General features: G+C 38.4%; 2 protein-coding genes and 1 non-coding gene across 22 annotated transcripts in view; 2 read left to right on the plus strand and 1 right to left on the minus strand.

Annotated features, from left to right (window-relative positions):
* LOC105693777 (histone deacetylase 4) overlaps positions 1 to 18,305 on the plus strand; it is a 63,077-nt gene extending 44,772 nt beyond the window's left edge. For 16 of the 19 annotated variants that reach the window (XM_012413917.3, XM_012413911.3, XM_020856829.3 and 13 more), the window contains 6 exons: positions 197 to 634; positions 943 to 1,212; positions 1,326 to 1,672; positions 1,775 to 2,329; positions 2,417 to 2,556; positions 2,691 to 6,377. In XM_012413917.3, coding sequence (XP_012269340.1) covers positions 197 to 634; positions 943 to 1,212; positions 1,326 to 1,672; positions 1,775 to 2,329; positions 2,417 to 2,556; positions 2,691 to 2,754 — 1,814 coding nt within the window. In that variant the 3' untranslated portion in view covers positions 2,755 to 6,377. Of the gene's footprint in view, positions 1 to 196; positions 635 to 942; positions 1,213 to 1,325; positions 1,673 to 1,774; positions 2,330 to 2,416; positions 2,561 to 2,690; positions 6,378 to 17,799; positions 17,910 to 18,286 lie in introns of those variants that run through there. The other 3 variants (XR_007278175.1, XR_007278174.1, XM_020856827.3) reach the window with 3 other exon arrangements.
* Positions 6,333 to 8,128, minus strand: LOC105693786 (40S ribosomal protein S9). Of its 2 annotated transcripts, XR_007278183.1 has the most exons (5): positions 7,970 to 8,128; positions 7,337 to 7,575; positions 6,957 to 7,143; positions 6,705 to 6,843; positions 6,333 to 6,560 (listed from the first exon to the last, which is right to left on the minus strand). XR_007278183.1 is itself a non-coding variant. In XM_012413935.3 (4 exons), the coding sequence occupies exons 2-4, from the start codon at positions 7,557 to 7,559 to the stop codon at positions 6,389 to 6,391; spliced, it is 582 nt and encodes a 193-aa protein (XP_012269358.1). In that variant the 5' UTR covers positions 7,560 to 7,575; positions 7,970 to 8,127; the 3' UTR covers positions 6,333 to 6,388. The 2 variants fall into 2 exon arrangements, 1 of the variants encoding a protein (XP_012269358.1); XM_012413935.3 differs by lacking the exon at positions 6,705 to 6,843 and having other exon boundaries at positions 7,970 to 8,127.
* Trnag-gcc lies at positions 8,590 to 8,660 on the plus strand. Its single transcript has one exon. It is a non-coding gene; the product is annotated as a tRNA-Gly (tRNA).
* Positions 18,306 to 18,510: the final 205 nt, after the last annotated feature.

Genomic DNA, 18,510 nt, shown 5'->3' on the forward strand with positions numbered 1-18,510 from the left:
CAAACGAATGAAATGTGTTATTTTACGTCAGATCTAATAGTCACCCTGTTTTAACACGGTGCATGTTTAAAATTCCGTTTTATGTATATCCGTGTTTATTCTCTGATTTGTGTTTGCAAGGCATGTTTTCTAAGACACGGTATATTTCAAATGGAGTTACCCTTTGATAAAATTCATTTATCCCGAAAATAAATAGGTAGAACACAATCGGCCCCGTTGCCTCTCGGCCATCCGATGCTTCAGGGCGGTATAATCGCGCCACCGACTCATTACGAAGAATATCTAGCTGAGAAACAAATCCATGACCAACAACAAGCTCATATTTATTTGAAACAACAAATACGACAAACCGTCCTAACGCGAGTTGGAACCCGCGGTCAAGCCAATCAACTCGACGAAGCCCCGGAGAGCGAGGAATCAGAAGTTATAGATTTGACTGGCAAAAAAGATCTGTCGGAGGAGAGTGAAATTTCTAAACAACAAAGAGAAAGAGAACAATTTTTACAACAACAGAGAGATCTCATGATGCGTCACACGCTTCAAGTAAATGAATCTTTGGTTTACACCGGAAATCGATCTTCTCATTCCGCCAGACCTTTGTCAAGAGCTCTTTCCAGCCCCCTGGTCCATTTAGGTATGTTTATAATCAGTAATGTCACATTTTCACCGATTCGGTGTACCAGAAATACCCTGTTCATGTTTATCCCTTCTCGTTGTCAATTCATTTAATTCTCTTTTTTCGAGAAAAATATTTTTTTTCAAATTCTTTATCAAAGTATTGCTACCTCTGTGCCCCGTTGAATTTTAAGTATTTGCATGATAATAGATCTAGATGGAAGGTGTGTCACTGCCTTTTGCGAGAGTAGAGAGAAAACAGAGTCTGTGATACGACAGTCAAGGAGTCATTTCGATTAATAACGTGAAAAATTGGGTTGCGTGAAGGGCCTCAGGGTGCTGGGGGAGATGTCTTTGCTCGGGGATCGCCGCACCGGCCAACTACAGGTCTTGCCTACGATCCGTTGATGCTGAAACACGCATGTGTCTGCGGCGAAACAGTAAGGGGTCATCCTGAACATGGCGGAAGATTGCAAAGTGTATGGGCTAGACTATCCGAAACAGCATTACTTCAACGCTGCGATCGCGTTAGATCTCGTAAGGCCACTTTAGAGGAAATACAAACCTGCCACAGCGAAGCTCACGCACTCTTATTCGGTGAGTGTACATTGAAATTGATTGTTCCTCTTCGGTTGAAAAAAAACAAAAAAAAAAAAAACAGAGAAATAATTTAACCGAGGTCTTTTATCTTCTACCCCTCGTTTCCGCAGGTACAAATCCCCTGAATCGACAGAAGCTGGATATGTCGAAGCTCTCTCAATTGCCGATAAAGAGTTTTGTCCGGCTTCCATGTGGCGGAGTAGGCGTCGATTCGGACACAACGTGGAATGAGTTCCATACGGCCCCTGCTGCGCGTATGGCCGTTGGATGTGTCGTCGACTTAGCATTTAAAACCGCGATGGGGGACATTAAGAACGGTTTTGCAGTTGTTAGGCCACCTGGTCATCACGCAGAAATGAATCAAGCAATGGGCTTCTGCTTTTTCAACTCCGTAGCTATTGCCACAAGATTATTGCAGCAGAAACTGGACACGCGGAAGATATTGATCTTGGACTGGGTAAAATTATTTGTCGTCGGCTTTAACGTTGGAAAAAAAAAAATCACGTTCAAATGTGCCGTGTTTCTACTATAGTTTTTCTTCCATCTTCCTTTCAATTAGGACGTTCATCACGGTAATGGAACTCAGCAAATGTTCTACGAGGACCCCAGCGTCTTGTACCTCTCTATCCACAGACACGACGAGGGAAATTTTTTCCCGGGAACCGGAGGTCCCACCGAATGCGGTGCGGGCGAAGGACTCGGTTACAACGTAAACTTGGCCTGGTCCGGCGGTTTGAACCCACCGATGGGTGACGCCGAATATTTGGCCGCCTTTCGAACCGTAGTAATGCCAATCGCTAAGGAATTCGATCCCGATATTGTCATCGTTTCGGCCGGATTCGACGCTGCTTCGGGTCACGCTGCGCCTTTAGGTGGCTACAAAGTCAGTCCCGCCTGCTTTGGAAGAATGACCCAGGAGCTGTTGACTTTGGCTGACGGTAAAGTTGTCCTGGCATTGGAGGGGGGATACGATTTAGCCGCCATTTGTGACTCTGCACAAGAATGCGTGAGGGCCCTCCTCGGAGACGAGGTGTCGCCGTTAAGGGAAGAAGAACTGAGTAGAACGCCGTGCCAAAATGCCATCGATACCCTGCAAAAAACTATAGCGATTCAGGTGAGCTCATATTTGGAAATTGGATCACCACCTTCATTCAGATTCAGTTTGTGCAGGATTTCCATGACGCGATTTCACGTCTTTCAGATGTCCCATTGGCCGTGTGTCAAGTTAGCCGCGCACACGGTGGGCATGAGTGTGATCGAATCGAGTCAGAAAGAGCACGACGAAACAGATACGGTTTCGGCGATGGCTTCTCTGTCCATGCAACAGCCCACCAATCTCACGTAGGTATAGAAGAAATAATTCTATTCCGAGTTAGCTATTGAGCTACGAAGATTTTTCTCGAATTTTTCATTCCTCTACGATCGCTGATCCCTGATGTATGTATATATCTTTTCGATTTATTTATCCCGGGCAGTACCACACCAGAACATTCCCGTGAGGTCTCCGAAGAACCAATGGAGCAGGATGAAGCCAAGTGAAAAGTATGAGATGTCAATGAACGACCCAAAATTGGTGAGTTATAACCCAATAAATGCAGAATTGAAACTCGTTTATTCCCGAACTTGTCAAATTACGGCTTCATGCCGTCGTACGGAAAAGGCGGATGTTTCGGGCAGGCGATTGAATCGATAGGTTTGAGCTTGAAACTGTAATACGCTTTGTGTATCGGGGGGATAGGAGAAAAGTAAAAGAGGAAATTGAAGTGATTGGTACGCGCATGAAGGAAATTATAAGACAAACCATCGTTGGTTTGTCTCTAAAAGTTGTTAGGCGAACGTGGCTGAGCTACGGATTTGTTCAAACGCTCGGTGTTAGATAGCCCAGGTACTAACAAATATTTGTTACGTTGTTGAGATGTCTACTATTTTCTGCTGATATGAGATTTCCTGCTCGAGGCAGGTACGAATATATAAATGTCCTATTAGGTAGAACAATTCATCCATCGAATTTGGAGCACTTTGATGTTTCATGTTAAATTGCGCTAAAACCTTTTTAGATATGGTCAATATTAAGAGAAAGAGAAATTGAATTAAATAAAATTAAATTAAAATGAATGTATGCAGTTTTATCTGCGTATCGAGGAATAATTATGCATAGTGTTTCGTCAATGCTGTTTAATTTTAAATTAAAGTTTACGAATCGCAAATCATCAAGTGATAAAATCAATTGTTGTCCAAAGTATTATTGAATTGGCATTCGAAAATTTTATTTCATTAATTAATCATATATTCTTATTTCTTGGGAAAAAAAACTTGTTGAAAATTTGAACAGTTCGTTATATCGGATATCAAAATTTATATTATACACGCGATATGTTAATGAGCTTTTTTGAATTATTATAGAGTATTTTCTAAAAAAAAAAAATCTAACAAAAATTGATAGTTTTTATTGGGTAAAACTTTTTTCAAATTAGTGTCTTGCTAGCAGACAACGAAAGGTTTTTGGAATATAATTTTTAATCTATAAGTAAAGTCAAATTTACGGACCAATCGAGTTGTATAATCGAACTCATTCACGGACGTTGCTACAATATTAATTGGTAATTTGAAATTTTTTTTTTTAAACAAAAGTACACTTTCAACGCATGAAATACGAAACCCCCAGTCTTTTGATGTTTATATTTCTCAGATATCGCATTGATGTATCATGAAATACAACTCTGATATTACGTTTGGAATATAATCGATCTTGAAGAAATGCATATAAATTTATATAAAAGACAGTAGAATTAGATTAAATTCTCCTTCCCTTGCAATCTTTGCTGGGATTTTTCTTTATTACTATGTGTTGTGCTGGTCACAAAACTCTTTTGAATCGTTATTGTGCTTTGATATAAGAAGTAGAACAATTTATTTTCATTTCAGTTCATTCTTTCTTCCATTAAAGCGGGTTTCTTTTCCACAATAAATACTTTTGAATGTTGTACAGCAGACGACGGTTTAAAGTAAGGATAAAAAAAAAACAAACATAAAACGTAAAGAATGAATTAATGAATAACATTAATGTCATTACCAATGGTGAAAATTTTGGTGTATTGTATGATAAACGTATAAAGGAAATATAGTTGTTGCACAACATGCATAATAACAGTTGAGAAAAATTTATTGAAAAAGAAATATTGCGATTTCGGTGCGATTATAATTTTCAATTTCGGATAATTCTACCTATAGCTAATTTGGTTTTCTGCTGCAAACGAAGGCTGGTGCGATTTTTGTGATATTTTGTAAAAAGTTAATTGGAAAAAAAGAGAAAAAAAAAAGGAAAAAAAAATAACTAATATTAATTGAGAGCATAAGTTGGGCGAGGGGCGGAGAGAAAAAAAAATATATATATATATATATAATTAAAATACAAGCATTTATTTTTGTGTCGTGCATTTTACGAATTTAAAAAAATATATATATATATAGATATATACATACATATAAATGAAGAGTTATTATTAAACGAATTTGAGAAACTACTACTGTATACATATGTATACACAGATATAGGTAAGAATTTGAGAAACGAATGTGGAAAAAGATACAAAAATTATATTACGTATGAAATATACAAACTATATATGTTATATATATATATGTATAGCATATAAATCTATATATTATTAAACTATCTAAAGAGATAGATATAATATTCTATCACATGAATCTCGAGTGTCCGTTACATGTTGCCCAAAAATTACCGATACCGATGAAAGAGGAAAAGTAGAGGAACAAGTATATACGAAAAATAAAAAATAAAATAGAAATACAATTACTCGTATATTCTAAGTGTGAGCCCAGCCTATTCTGTGTGTATAATTTGAGTAATATGATGTACATGTATATATATATGAATACGTATTTATATATGTATAAATATAATTACGTAGATTCACGATTAAAATCTAGATGATAAAATCTATTTAAAATATAATATAAAAATAAGTGTAAAATGTTCTATATCGTAGTATCTGTTAGGCGGTAAATTTAGGCAATAGATGATATTTAATTATTTGTACTTTAATCGAAGCGATAATTATTTTATTGACGATTCAGTTCTGGCTTAGTCACAAATCATAAGAAAAAAAAGGTAAAAAAAAAAAACTTCATTTTGACTCGATGTTGTTGTGCATAACAAATGTTAGTCGTTCATGTGATTGTTGTGTAGTGAACATCGAGGATTACTCATGTGCTAAATGTGATTTGAAAAAAAAAAAAAAAAAAAAAACTACATGCAAATTCAGAGCCAGCTATCCCTAGCTGGGAGAAAGCTGTGCTGCCTGGATAAGGCCTATTGAGTTTAATTCACGTTTCTTCGATAGACTTTTTCTTTTTATTTTACAAAATTTTGATGCCGTTGTTGAATTCTTTTTTATTTTAATTGTATATATACATATTTTTATCGTTCTTGGTTCAATATCAAGTCGTATTTTTGCCAGAAAGTTGACTAAGTTTTTGGTTAAAACAATTAAAACTATGACATTCCGGGTATCATTCATAGCAAACTGATACAAATTAGGTAAACGAAATAGGTATCACGAGAATAGAATGTAAGTTACATAAAAAATATATATTCTATTGAAACACATGCACCGAGTAATTTCTATATTACTTGACTTTATTGTAATAGTCCTAAATTTTTTATGTATATAAATGTACCTTACATTAATTTTAAATAAAAAAATAATCATTGTGTTATTCGATAATACACTATTCTTGAATATCGTGTATCATCGAGAATGCTATTCCTAACGACCGCATTACTCTGATTGTTCAATCGAATAGAAAGACTGTTCATTTTCAAATTTAGCGACCGAACTTTGATTTTTCTAGGTTCCAAATTCTTAGATCAAATCGTAACTATTCTTGTATCGTAAAAAAAATGTATATTGTCAATTCTAGTAAAATTTGGGGACTGGAATAACGAGCCTTGCCCTGTTACCTAATCTTTATATATTTCGTTGATATTCTAAGATTCGAGTTTCGCGTGTTTCCGAATTCCTTTTTACGCCTTCTTTTAAAGAAATATTTGATACGTGGGGTTGAAAATGAGTTTAATGCGGTACAGGAAATATGTAATCATTTTGTATGTTTATTGTTAAAGAGGTTCAGAGATACATTGTAATGTTTATTCTTCTTCCTCTTCCGGAGCACCGGCATTGCTTCCCTTCCTCAGATTCTTCCTCTTTACACGACCAGGGCGACCACCACCGAACGGAGACTTGAGGGAGAAGTCGATGTGCTTCTGCGAGTCGAGACGTACAACAAAGGATGGGATGTTCACCACTTGTTTACGTACGCTGAAATTAAGGTGGGGGTATCACAGAATTATTCGCTAAGCACAATACTGAGAGTTGAGGGAAAACTTTTAGAGAGCAGCTCAGTTAAACTGTGGTTTCAATTTCTGTACTTCCAAATTGGATAGATTGAACTATTCACCGTACCAATAATTAGAGTCTGGCGCTGTGTAATCAGACGTTGAATGATAAATTTCTTTAACATTCAAGTGGCCTGCTGAAAATTTAATAACATTTCAAATCCCAGGTGAATCTAGTTTTTACCAGATCTCAGCTGTTTTCGTATCTAGAGGAATAAATACTATTTAGTTAATTCTGGGATTTTATTCAAAGTTTTGAGCTATAAATCGTGTTCGTAAGTAAAAAAGTCTTAACATTGTGTATTGAATTGAAACTCACCGGATATGTCTCTGTCGAATCAACACTCGCGCGTGATGGATAGACTTAGCCAATCCTAGCTTGAACACTTGCGTCTGAAGACGTCTTTCAAGGAAGTCTTCGATCTTTAAACCAAGAACGTAATCAAGCTTCATACGCCCTTCGTCCAACACACCTATTCTTACTAGACGTCGTAGCAGTGCGTTACCTGAAATAATTCATCAGATTACATTACCAATTTCTACACTGTGGCAATCTCTGAACTGTGATAGTGAAGTCAGTACAATGATAGTATATTCAGCAGGAAATATCAGACAAGAGGTGTCAAAAAATACTTTCAATTCATCATTGGTTCATGAACTACTTTCATTCTGTATATTATTCAATGAAAAAATATTTACCTTCGAAAAGACGCTTGGGGTCTTTCTCTTCAAGAGTCAGAAGCTCACGAGCAGCCTTACGGATCTTAGCCAAAGTATATTTGACACGCCAGACTTCACGTTTGTTACGAAGTCCATATTCTCCAATGATTTTTAACTCCTGATCAAGACGAGCCTTTTCATAGGGTCTTCTTGGGGTAACATAGGTCTTTGAAAAGACTGACGGAATTCTTCCGTTAACCATTGTGAGCACGCGTTACCTGTAGGTAGAGAAAAAATTATTATTCACACGACCGGAAGTGGATCAAAATGGAAGTATGCTGTAGTAGTTTCCTTGTGAAAGAGCGATTGAAAAGATTCTGATATTCATCAGTCAAATATCTAATACACAGCGAAAGTATTAGTTGATTATCAAAAGTATTTAGATGTTAGATCTGGCAGAAAAGGAGTTGTAAAAAACGACATGTTAAAATAAGAATTTTGCACGTGGCGTGGGATCATGGCAATCACAAAAGTTCATCGCATCGTCAGAAATGTTACTAAGAACACCGTGTTTGCAGTCTAATATTACGTGGACTGTAATCAGTCATCTAGAGACATATAAGACCCACGTTTGGCAGAAAGCTGTTGAATTTTCTGATGGATCATACTTACGTTTTTGCGCGGCACGAAACTAACCATCCACAGCTACAGCCGCTGAGGAAATGAACGAGGAATAACCGAATAACGAGAGACGAGTTAGCTTTTTACACGACCTCTAGGCGCCTCCACGGTCGCGAATGCACTTTCATACTTCGTGGATCCCTGGTAGATAGAGCCACCGCGACGAAATATCAAATTAATCAAAAGTAAACCTCTCATCTTATTGTTAGTTTAGGTCCACAAACCACTTGTTACTCATTAGTGTCAGGACTATGAGCCTGATAGGTATCAAATGTATATTTGTAACCCGTACATTGATGAGACTATTGTTGAGTTAGGAATTTCGTTGTCAGTTAAAATGTTCCAAACAGAGTGCCACGGGGTATCTTGATAGAGTGGCCAGTTGATTTAGCTAGGACATAGCATATATTGAGGATATACTTATGGGGACTACTGAACTGGTCAATTTTTTTCTTGATAGATCTGGCTCTGATAGACTTATACTGATAAAGTATGAACGAATAATTGCTTCGAGTAGTTTGTACGTTGGATTACGAATTATCATATTTGTCAGATTAAGGATTGCTCGAATTGAGAAGTTTTGTACGCGTTAGTGACCCTTTCATCTATCAGCATCGGTGGTTCAGTGGTAGAATGCTCGCCTGCCACGCGGGCGGCCCGGGTTCGATTCCCGGCCGATGCAACTTAGTTTTTTGCATAGCGTTTGAACTAAATAACTCATAATATCTCTACAGAATGCTAAGTTTCCTTCCTTCGGACATTCTGTATTCCATCCTTTTATACTTCTGTGCTCATTTATAACACCAAAGGCTATAATTTTTGCTCATTTTTCGGGCGATTTTGGCAGATTTCGGCGTCAAAAAACAACAAAGACTATAGTCTTTGCTCATTTTTCGGGCGATTTTGGCAGATTTCAACTTTGAAAAACACCAAAGACTATAGTCTTTGCTCATTTTTCGGGCGATTTTGGCAGATTTCGGCGTCAAAAAACACCAAAGACTATAGTCTTTGCTCATTTTTCGAGCGATTTTGGCAGATTTCAACTTTGAAAAACACCAAAGACTATAGTCTTTGCTCATTTTTCGGGCGATTTCCGCAGATTTCAACGTCAAAAAACACCAAAGACTATAGTCTTTGCTCATTTTTCGGGCGATTTTGGCAGATTTCGGCGTCAAAAAACACCGAAGACTATAGTCCTTGCTCATTTTTCGGGCGATTTTGGCAGATTTCGGCTTTGAAAAACACCAAAGACTATAGTCTTTGCTCATTTTTCGGGCGATTTTTGCAGATTTCGGCGTCAAAAAACACCAAAGACTATAGTCTTTGCTCATTTTTCAGGCGATTTCCGCAGATTTCAACGTCAAAAAACACCAAAGACTATAGTCTTTGCTCATTTTTCGGGCGATTTTGGCAGATTTCAACGTCAAAAAACAACAAAGACTATAGTCTTTGCTCATTTTTCGGGCGATTTTGGCAGATTTCAACGTCAAAAAACAACAAAGACTATAGTCTTTGCTCATTTTTCGGGCGATTTCCGCAGATTTCGGCGTCAAAAAACAACAAAGACTATAGTCTTTGCTCATTTTTCGGGCGATTTTGGCAGATTTCAACGTCAAAAAACAACAAAGACTATAGTCTTTGCTCATTTTTCGGGCGATTTTGGCAGATTTCAACGTCAAAAAACAACAAAGACTATAGTCTTTGCTCATTTTTCGGGCGATTTCCGCAGATTTCAACGTCAAAAAACACCAAAGACTATAGTCTTTGCTCATTTTTCGGGCGATTTCCGCAGATTTCAACGTCAAAAAACACCAGAGACTATAGTCTTTGCTCATTTTTCGGGCGATTTCCGCAGATTTCAACGTCAAAAAACACCAAAGACTATAGTCTTTGCTCATTTTTCGGGCGATTTCCGCAGATTTCAACGTCAAAAAACACCAAAGACTATAGTCTTTGCTCATTTTTCGGGCGATTTTCGTAGATTTCGGCGTCAAAAAACACCAAAGACTATAGTCTTTGCTCATTTTTCGGGCGATTTTCGTAGATTTCGGCGTCAAAAAACACCAAAGACTATAGTCTTTGCTCATTTTTCGGGCGATTTCCGCAGATTTCAACGTCAAAAAACACCAAAGACTATAGTCTTTGCTCATTTTTCGGGCGATTTTGGCAGATTTCAACGTCAAAAAACACCAAAGACTATAGTCTTTGCTCATTTTTCGGGCGATTTCCGCAGATTTCGGCGTCAAAAAACAACAAAGACTATAGTCTTTGCTCATTTTTCGGGCGATTTTGGCAGATTTCAACGTCAAAAAACAACAAAGACTATAGTCTTTGCTCATTTTTCGGGCGATTTTGGCAGATTTCAACGTCAAAAAACAACAAAGACTATAGTCTTTGCTCATTTTTCGGGTGATTTCCGCAGATTTCAACGTCAAAAAACACCAAAGACTATAGTCTTTGCTCATTTTTCGGGCGATTTTGGCAGATTTCGGCGTCAAAAAACACCAAAGACTATAGTCTTTGCTCATTTTTCGGGCGATTTCCGCAGATTTCAACGTCAAAAAACACCAAAGACTATAGTCTTTGCTCATTTTTCGGGCGATTTCCGCAGATTTCAACGTCAAAAAACACCAAAGACTATAGTCTTTGCTCATTTTTCGGGCGATTTTCGTAGATTTCGGCGTCAAAAAACAACAAAGACTATAGTCTTTGCTCATTTTTCGGGCGATTTTGGCAGATTTCAACGTCAAAAAACAACAAAGACTATAGTCTTTGCTCATTTTTCGGGCGATTTCCGCAGATTTCAACGTCAAAAAACACCAAAGACTATAGTCTTTGCTCATTTTTCGGGCGATTTCCGCAGATTTCAACGTCAAAAAACACCAAAGACTATAGTCTTTGCTCATTTTTCGGGCGATTTTCGTAGATTTCGGCGTCAAAAAACAACAAAGACTATAGTCTTTGCTCATTTTTCGGGCGATTTTGGCAGATTTCAACGTCAAAAAACAACAAAGACTATAGTCTTTGCTCATTTTTCGGGCGATTTCCGCAGATTTCAACGTCAAAAAACACCAGAGACTATAGTCTTTGCTCATTTTTCGGGCGATTTCCGCAGATTTCAACGTCAAAAAACACCAAAGACTATAGTCTTTGCTCATTTTTCGGGCGATTTCCGCAGATTTCAACGTCAAAAAACACCAAAGACTATAGTCTTTGCTCATTTTTCGGGCGATTTTCGTAGATTTCGGCGTCAAAAAACACCAAAGACTATAGTCTTTGCTCATTTTTCGGGCGATTTTCGTAGATTTCGGCGTCAAAAAACACCAAAGACTATAGTCTTTGCTCATTTTTCGGGCGATTTTGGCAGATTTCAACGTCAAAAAACACCAGAGACTATAGTCTTTGCTCATTTTTCGGGCGATTTCCGCAGATTTCAACGTCAAAAAACACCAAAGACTATAGTCTTTGCTCATTTTTCGGGCGATTTTGGCAGATTTCGGCGTCAAAAAACACCAAAGACTATAGTCTTTGCTCATTTTTCGGGCGATTTCCGCAGATTTCAACGTCAAAAAACAACAAAGACTATAGTCTTTGCTCATTTTTCGGGCGATTTTCGCAGATTTCAACGTCAAAAAACACCAAAGACTATAGTCTTTGCTCATTTTTCGGGCGATTTCCGCAGATTTCAACGTCAAAAAACACCAAAGACTATAGTCTTTGCTCATTTTTCGGGCGATTTTCGTAGATTTCAACGTCAAAAAACAACAAAGACTATAGTCTTTGCTCATTTTTCGGGCGATTTTGGCAGATTTCAACGTCAAAAAACAACAAAGACTATAGTCTTTGCTCATTTTTCGGGCGATTTCCGCAGATTTCGGCGTCAAAAAACAACAAAGACTATAGTCTTTGCTCATTTTTCGGGCGATTTTGGCAGATTTCAACGTCAAAAAACAACAAAGACTATAGTCTTTGCTCATTTTTCGGGCGATTTCCGCAGATTTCAACGTCAAAAAACACCAAAGACTATAGTCTTTGCTCATTTTTCGGGCGATTTCCGCAGATTTCAACGTCAAAAAACACCAAAGACTATAGTCTTTGCTCATTTTTCGGGCGATTTTCGTAGATTTCGGCGTCAAAAAACAACAAAGACTATAGTCTTTGCTCATTTTTCGGGCGATTTTGGCAGATTTCAACGTCAAAAAACAACAAAGACTATAGTCTTTGCTCATTTTTCGGGCGATTTCCGCAGATTTCAACGTCAAAAAACACCAAAGACTATAGTCTTTGCTCATTTTTCGGGCGATTTCCGCAGATTTCAACGTCAAAAAACACCAAAGACTATAGTCTTTGCTCATTTTTCGGGCGATTTTCGTAGATTTCGGCGTCAAAAAACAACAAAGACTATAGTCTTTGCTCATTTTTCGGGCGATTTCCGCAGATTTCAACGTCAAAAAACACCAAAGACTATAGTCTTTGCTCATTTTTCGGGCGATTTTGGCAGATTTCAACGTCAAAAAACAACAAAGACTATAGTCTTTGCTCATTTTTCGGGCGATTTCCGCAGATTTCAACGTCAAAAAACACCAAAGACTATAGTCTTTGCTCATTTTTCGGGCGATTTCCGCAGATTTCAACGTCAAAAAACACCAAAGACTATAGTCTTTGCTCATTTTTCGGGCGATTTTCGTAGATTTCGGCGTCAAAAAACAACAAAGACTATAGTCTTTGCTCATTTTTCGGGCGATTTTGGCAGATTTCAACGTCAAAAAACAACAAAGACTATAGTCTTTGCTCATTTTTCGGGCGATTTTGGCAGATTTCAACGTCAAAAAACAACAAAGACTATAGTCTTTGCTCATTTTTCGGGCGATTTCCGCAGATTTCAACGTCAAAAAACACCAGAGACTATAGTCTTTGCTCATTTTTCGGGCGATTTTGGCAGATTTCAACGTCAAAAAACAACAAAGACTATAGTCTTTGCTCATTTTTCGGGCGATTTCCGCAGATTTCAACGTCAAAAAACACCAAAGACTATAGTCTTTGCTCATTTTTCGGGCGATTTTCGTAGATTTCGGCGTCAAAAAACACCAAAGACTATAGTCTTTGCTCATTTTTCGGGCGATTTTCGTAGATTTCGGCGTCAAAAAACACCAAAGACTATAGTCTTTGCTCATTTTTCGGGCGATTTTGGCAGATTTCAACGTCAAAAAACAACAAAGACTATAGTCTTTGCTCATTTTTCGGGCGATTTCCGCAGATTTCGACGTCAAAAAACAACAAAGACTATAGTCTTTGCTCATTTTTCGGGCGATTTTGGCAGATTTCAACGTCAAAAAACAACAAAGACTATAGTCTTTGCTCATTTTTCGGGCGATTTTGGCAGATTTCAACGTCAAAAAACAACAAAGACTATAGTCTTTGCTCATTTTTCGGGCGATTTCCGCAGATTTCAACGTCAAAAAACACCAAAGACTATAGTCTTTGCTCATTTTTCGGGCGATTTTCGCAGATTTCAACGTCAAAAAACACCAAAGACTATAGTCTTTGCTCATTTTTCGGGCGATTTCCGCAGATTTCAACGTCAAAAAACACCAAAGACTATAGTCTTTGCTCATTTTTCGGGCGATTTCCGCAGATTTCAACGTCAAAAAACACCAAAGACTATAGTCTTTGCTCATTTTTCGGGCGATTTCCGCAGATTTCAACGTCAAAAAACACCAAAGACTATAGTCTTTGCTCATTTTTCGGGCGATTTTCGTAGATTTCGGCGTCAAAAAACAACAAAGACTATAGTCTTTGCTCATTTTTCGGGCGATTTTGGCAGATTTCAACGTCAAAAAACAACAAAGACTATAGTCTTTGCTCATTTTTCGGGCGATTTTGGCAGATTTCAACGTCAAAAAACAACAAAGACTATAGTCTTTGCTCATTTTTCGGGCGATTTCCGCAGATTTCGGCGTCAAAAAACAACAAAGACTATAGTCTTTGCTCATTTTTCGGGCGATTTTGGCAGATTTCAACGTCAAAAAACAACAAAGACTATAGTCTTTGCTCATTTTTCGGGCGATTTTGGCAGATTTCAACGTCAAAAAACAACAAAGACTATAGTCTTTGCTCATTTTTCGGGCGATTTCCGCAGATTTCAACGTCAAAAAACACCAAAGACTATAGTCTTTGCTCATTTTTCGGGCGATTTTCGCAGATTTCAACGTCAAAAAACACCAAAGACTATAGTCTTTGCTCATTTTTCGGGCGATTTCCACAGATTTCAACGTCAAAAAACACCAAAGACTATAGTCTTTGCTCATTTTTCGGGCGATTTCCGCAGATTTCAACGTCAAAAAACACCAAAGACTATAGTCTTTGCTCATTTTTCGGGCGATTTTCGTAGATTTCGGCGTCAAAAAACAACAAAGACTATAGTCTTTGCTCATTTTTCGGGCGATTTTGGCAGATTTCAACGTCAAAAAACAACAAAGACTATAGTCTTTGCTCATTTTTCGGGCGATTTCCGCAGATTTCGGCGTCAAAAAACAACAAAGACTATAGTCTTTGCTCATTTTTCGGGCGATTTTGGCAGATTTCAACGTCAAAAAACAACAAAGACTATAGTCTTTGCTCATTTTTCGGGCGATTTTGGCAGATTTCAACGTCAAAAAACAACAAAGACTATAGTCTTTGCTCATTTTTCGGGCGATTTCCGCAGATTTCAACGTCAAAAAACACCAGAGACTATAGTCTTTGCTCATTTTTCGGGCGATTTCCGCAGATTTCAACGTCAAAAAACACCAAAGACTATAGTCTTTGCTCATTTTTCGGGCGATTTCCGCAGATTTCAACGTCAAAAAACACCAAAGACTATAGTCTTTGCTCATTTTTCGGGCGATTTTCGTAGATTTCGGCGTCAAAAAACACCAAAGACTATAGTCTTTGCTCATTTTTCGGGCGATTTTCGTAGATTTCGGCGTCAAAAAACACCAAAGACTATAGTCTTTGCTCATTTTTCGGGCGATTTTGGCAGATTTCAACGTCAAAAAACAACAAAGACTATAGTCTTTGCTCATTTTTCGGGCGATTTCCGCAGATTTCGGCGTCAAAAAACAACAAAGACTATAGTCTTTGCTCATTTTTCGGGCGATTTTGGCAGATTTCAACGTCAAAAAACAACAAAGACTATAGTCTTTGCTCATTTTTCGGGCGATTTTGGCAGATTTCAACGTCAAAAAACAACAAAGACTATAGTCTTTGCTCATTTTTCGGGCGATTTCCGCAGATTTCAACGTCAAAAAACACCAAAGACTATAGTCTTTGCTCATTTTTCGGGCGATTTTCGCAGATTTCAACGTCAAAAAACACCAAAGACTATAGTCTTTGCTCATTTTTCGGGCGATTTCCACAGATTTCAACGTCAAAAAACACCAAAGACTATAGTCTTTGCTCATTTTTCGGGCGATTTCCGCAGATTTCAACGTCAAAAAACACCAAAGACTATAGTCTTTGCTCATTTTTCGGGCGATTTCCGCAGATTTCAACGTCAAAAAACACCAAAGACTATAGTCTTTGCTCATTTTTCGGGCGATTTTCGTAGATTTCGGCGTCAAAAAACAACAAAGACTATAGTCTTTGCTCATTTTTCGGGCGATTTTGGCAGATTTCAACGTCAAAAAACAACAAAGACTATAGTCTTTGCTCATTTTTCGGGCGATTTTGGCAGATTTCAACGTCAAAAAACAACAAAGACTATAGTCTTTGCTCATTTTTCGGGCGATTTCCGCAGATTTCGGCGTCAAAAAACAACAAAGACTATAGTCTTTGCTCATTTTTCGGGCGATTTTGGCAGATTTCAACGTCAAAAAACAACAAAGACTATAGTCTTTGCTCATTTTTCGGGCGATTTTGGCAGATTTCAACGTCAAAAAACAACAAAGACTATAGTCTTTGCTCATTTTTCGGGCGATTTCCGCAGATTTCAACGTCAAAAAACACCAAAGACTATAGTCTTTGCTCATTTTTCGGGCGATTTTCGCAGATTTCAACGTCAAAAAACACCAAAGACTATAGTCTTTGCTCATTTTTCGGGCGATTTCCGCAGATTTCAACGTCAAAAAACACCAAAGACTATAGTCTTTGCTCATTTTTCGGGCGATTTTGGCAGATTTCAACGTCAAAAAACACCAAAGACTATAGTCTTTGCTCATTTTTCGGGCGATTTCCGCAGATTCCAACGTCAAAAAACACCAAAGACTATAGTCTTTGCTCATTTTTCGGGCGATTTCCGCAGATTTCAACGTCAAAAAACACCAAAGACTATAGTCTTTGCTCATTTTTCGGGCGATTTTCGTAGATTTCGGCGTCAAAAAACAACAAAGACTATAGTCTTTGCTCATTTTTCGGGCGATTTTGGCAGATTTCAACGTCAAAAAACAACAAAGACTATAGTCTTTGCTCATTTTTCGGGCGATTTCCGCAGATTTCGGCGTCAAAAAACAACAAAGACTATAGTCTTTGCTAATTTTTCGGGCGATTTTGGCAGATTTCAACGTCAAAAAACAACAAAGACTATAGTCTTTGCTCATTTTTCGGGCGATTTCCGCAGATTTCAACGTCAAAAAACAACAAAGACTATAGTCTTTGCTCATTTTTCGGGCGATTTCCGCAGATTTCAACGTCAAAAAACACCAAAGACTATAGTCTTTGCTCATTTTTCGGGCGATTTTCGCAGATTTCAACGTCAAAAAACACCAAAGACTATAGTCTTTGCTCATTTTTCGGGCGATTTCCGCAGATTTCAACGTCAAAAAACACCAAAGACTATAGTCTTTGCTCATTTTTCGGGCGATTTTGGCAGATTTCGGCGTCAAAAAACAACAAAGACTATAGTCTTTGCTCATTTTTCGGGCGATTTTGGCAGATTTCGGCGTCAAAAAACAACAAAGACTATAGTCTTTGCTCATTTTTCGGGCGATTTGGGCAGATTTCGGCGTCAAAAAACAACAAAGACTATAGTCTTTGCTCATTTTTCGGGCGATTTTGGCAGATTTCGGCGTCAAAAAACACCAAAGACTATAGTCTTTGCTCATTTTTCGGGCGATTTTGGCAGATTTCGGCGTCAAAAAACACCAAAGAGAGCTAAAAGAAAGATGCAAAAGTTTTGACCCTTCTTTGAGAAAAACCGGAAAAGTATTGACCACCCCTCGAGCGCTAACCGTCAAAGTTTTGTCACTTCCTTAAGTAAGAATGCGAAAGTATTGACCATCCTCCCGCGAAAAAAACGGCGAAAGTTTTGTCGGTTTCTCTACTAAAGCCGGAAAAGTATTGACCTGAAATACATCTCGTTCACGCATCACATTGCCTGAATCAAGGGGCAAGAAACCTGGAATTTTAGTTCACAAAAATTCCGCCACATGGCGCTAGCTGTATTCCGACGACTAGTCACATGGCCTCTAAGGGGCGGGGCTTAAAAATAGTGCCGGACAATTATTTTTCAGGGCCCGTACCCATCCAGGGGCGGCCCAAGTCAAAATTAATTTTGCAATCCAGAAAAAATCGAAAAATATCCGGAAAAATTCCAAAAAATCAGGGAAGAATCAGGAATAAATCTGAAATGACGTACCTTCAGTTTTGAATGATGATGCACTTCCAGCAGGTCGAGAAGATGCGGCAATTGAAAAAGCGGAAAGAAAGTACGGACAAAATACAAATACATTGCAAGACATCTAGGAATGTATACTAATCGAACAAATTGCAGCCAATCACGAAACGTCCGATCGGAGCGTTTAATTTGGTATATGGTCAACAGAGTACATATGTATGTGTTTCAGGCTTGTCTCGGACTCGACGGCAGTTCGGCTTCAGCGATAGGAGCGGCGACATCGGGAGCGACACCAGTCGCAACGCAGTTCCCTCAGAGCGACGATGGAGCGAGACAACGGTGAGCAGAACTTCGCATAAAATTTAATTTATCCCTTTCGAGAGTCCCTAGTACAATTCAACATTCAGAGTCTGAGTATATGAATTGCACCCCCTTGGAAAAAATGTTCAAAATCCTTCTCATAAAATCAGATCACCTAGCATTACCCAATAGACTTGGTGAATTCGTACACCCCCATAATGAAATGCATCAGATACGCCAATAAGGCAAGACAATAATTTATTATCATATAACTTTGTACAATTTATCATAATTCAAACGTCTTATATACTCATATACTGAGTCATAAAATAAGTAATACATTAGGTTACATGATTGGTCAAACAATAAGTCATGTATTGCATTAACTAATTATGTGTTTGTCATTTGTGTTACAGGTCGCAGTTCCTCCAACGTCATTGACCGGACTCCCCCTGTTCATCAGGGGGAGTCCACCGTCCCCTGGGACTGCGCGGCCTCCCACCGCCCCCGGGGTCCCAGGGGACCCAGTCCCCGAGGACATGTCTTCGGGGATGCGGTATCCCCGCTGGAGGGGATGCCATATCCCGAGGGACATGTCCTCGGGAACTGGTCTTCGGGGACACGTGTTCCCCCAGGGACA

The sequence above is a fragment of the Athalia rosae genome, chromosome 4 (assembly GCF_917208135.1).
Source record: "Athalia rosae chromosome 4, iyAthRosa1.1, whole genome shotgun sequence".
In the NCBI taxonomy this organism is placed as follows: domain Eukaryota; kingdom Metazoa; phylum Arthropoda; class Insecta; order Hymenoptera; family Athaliidae; genus Athalia; species Athalia rosae.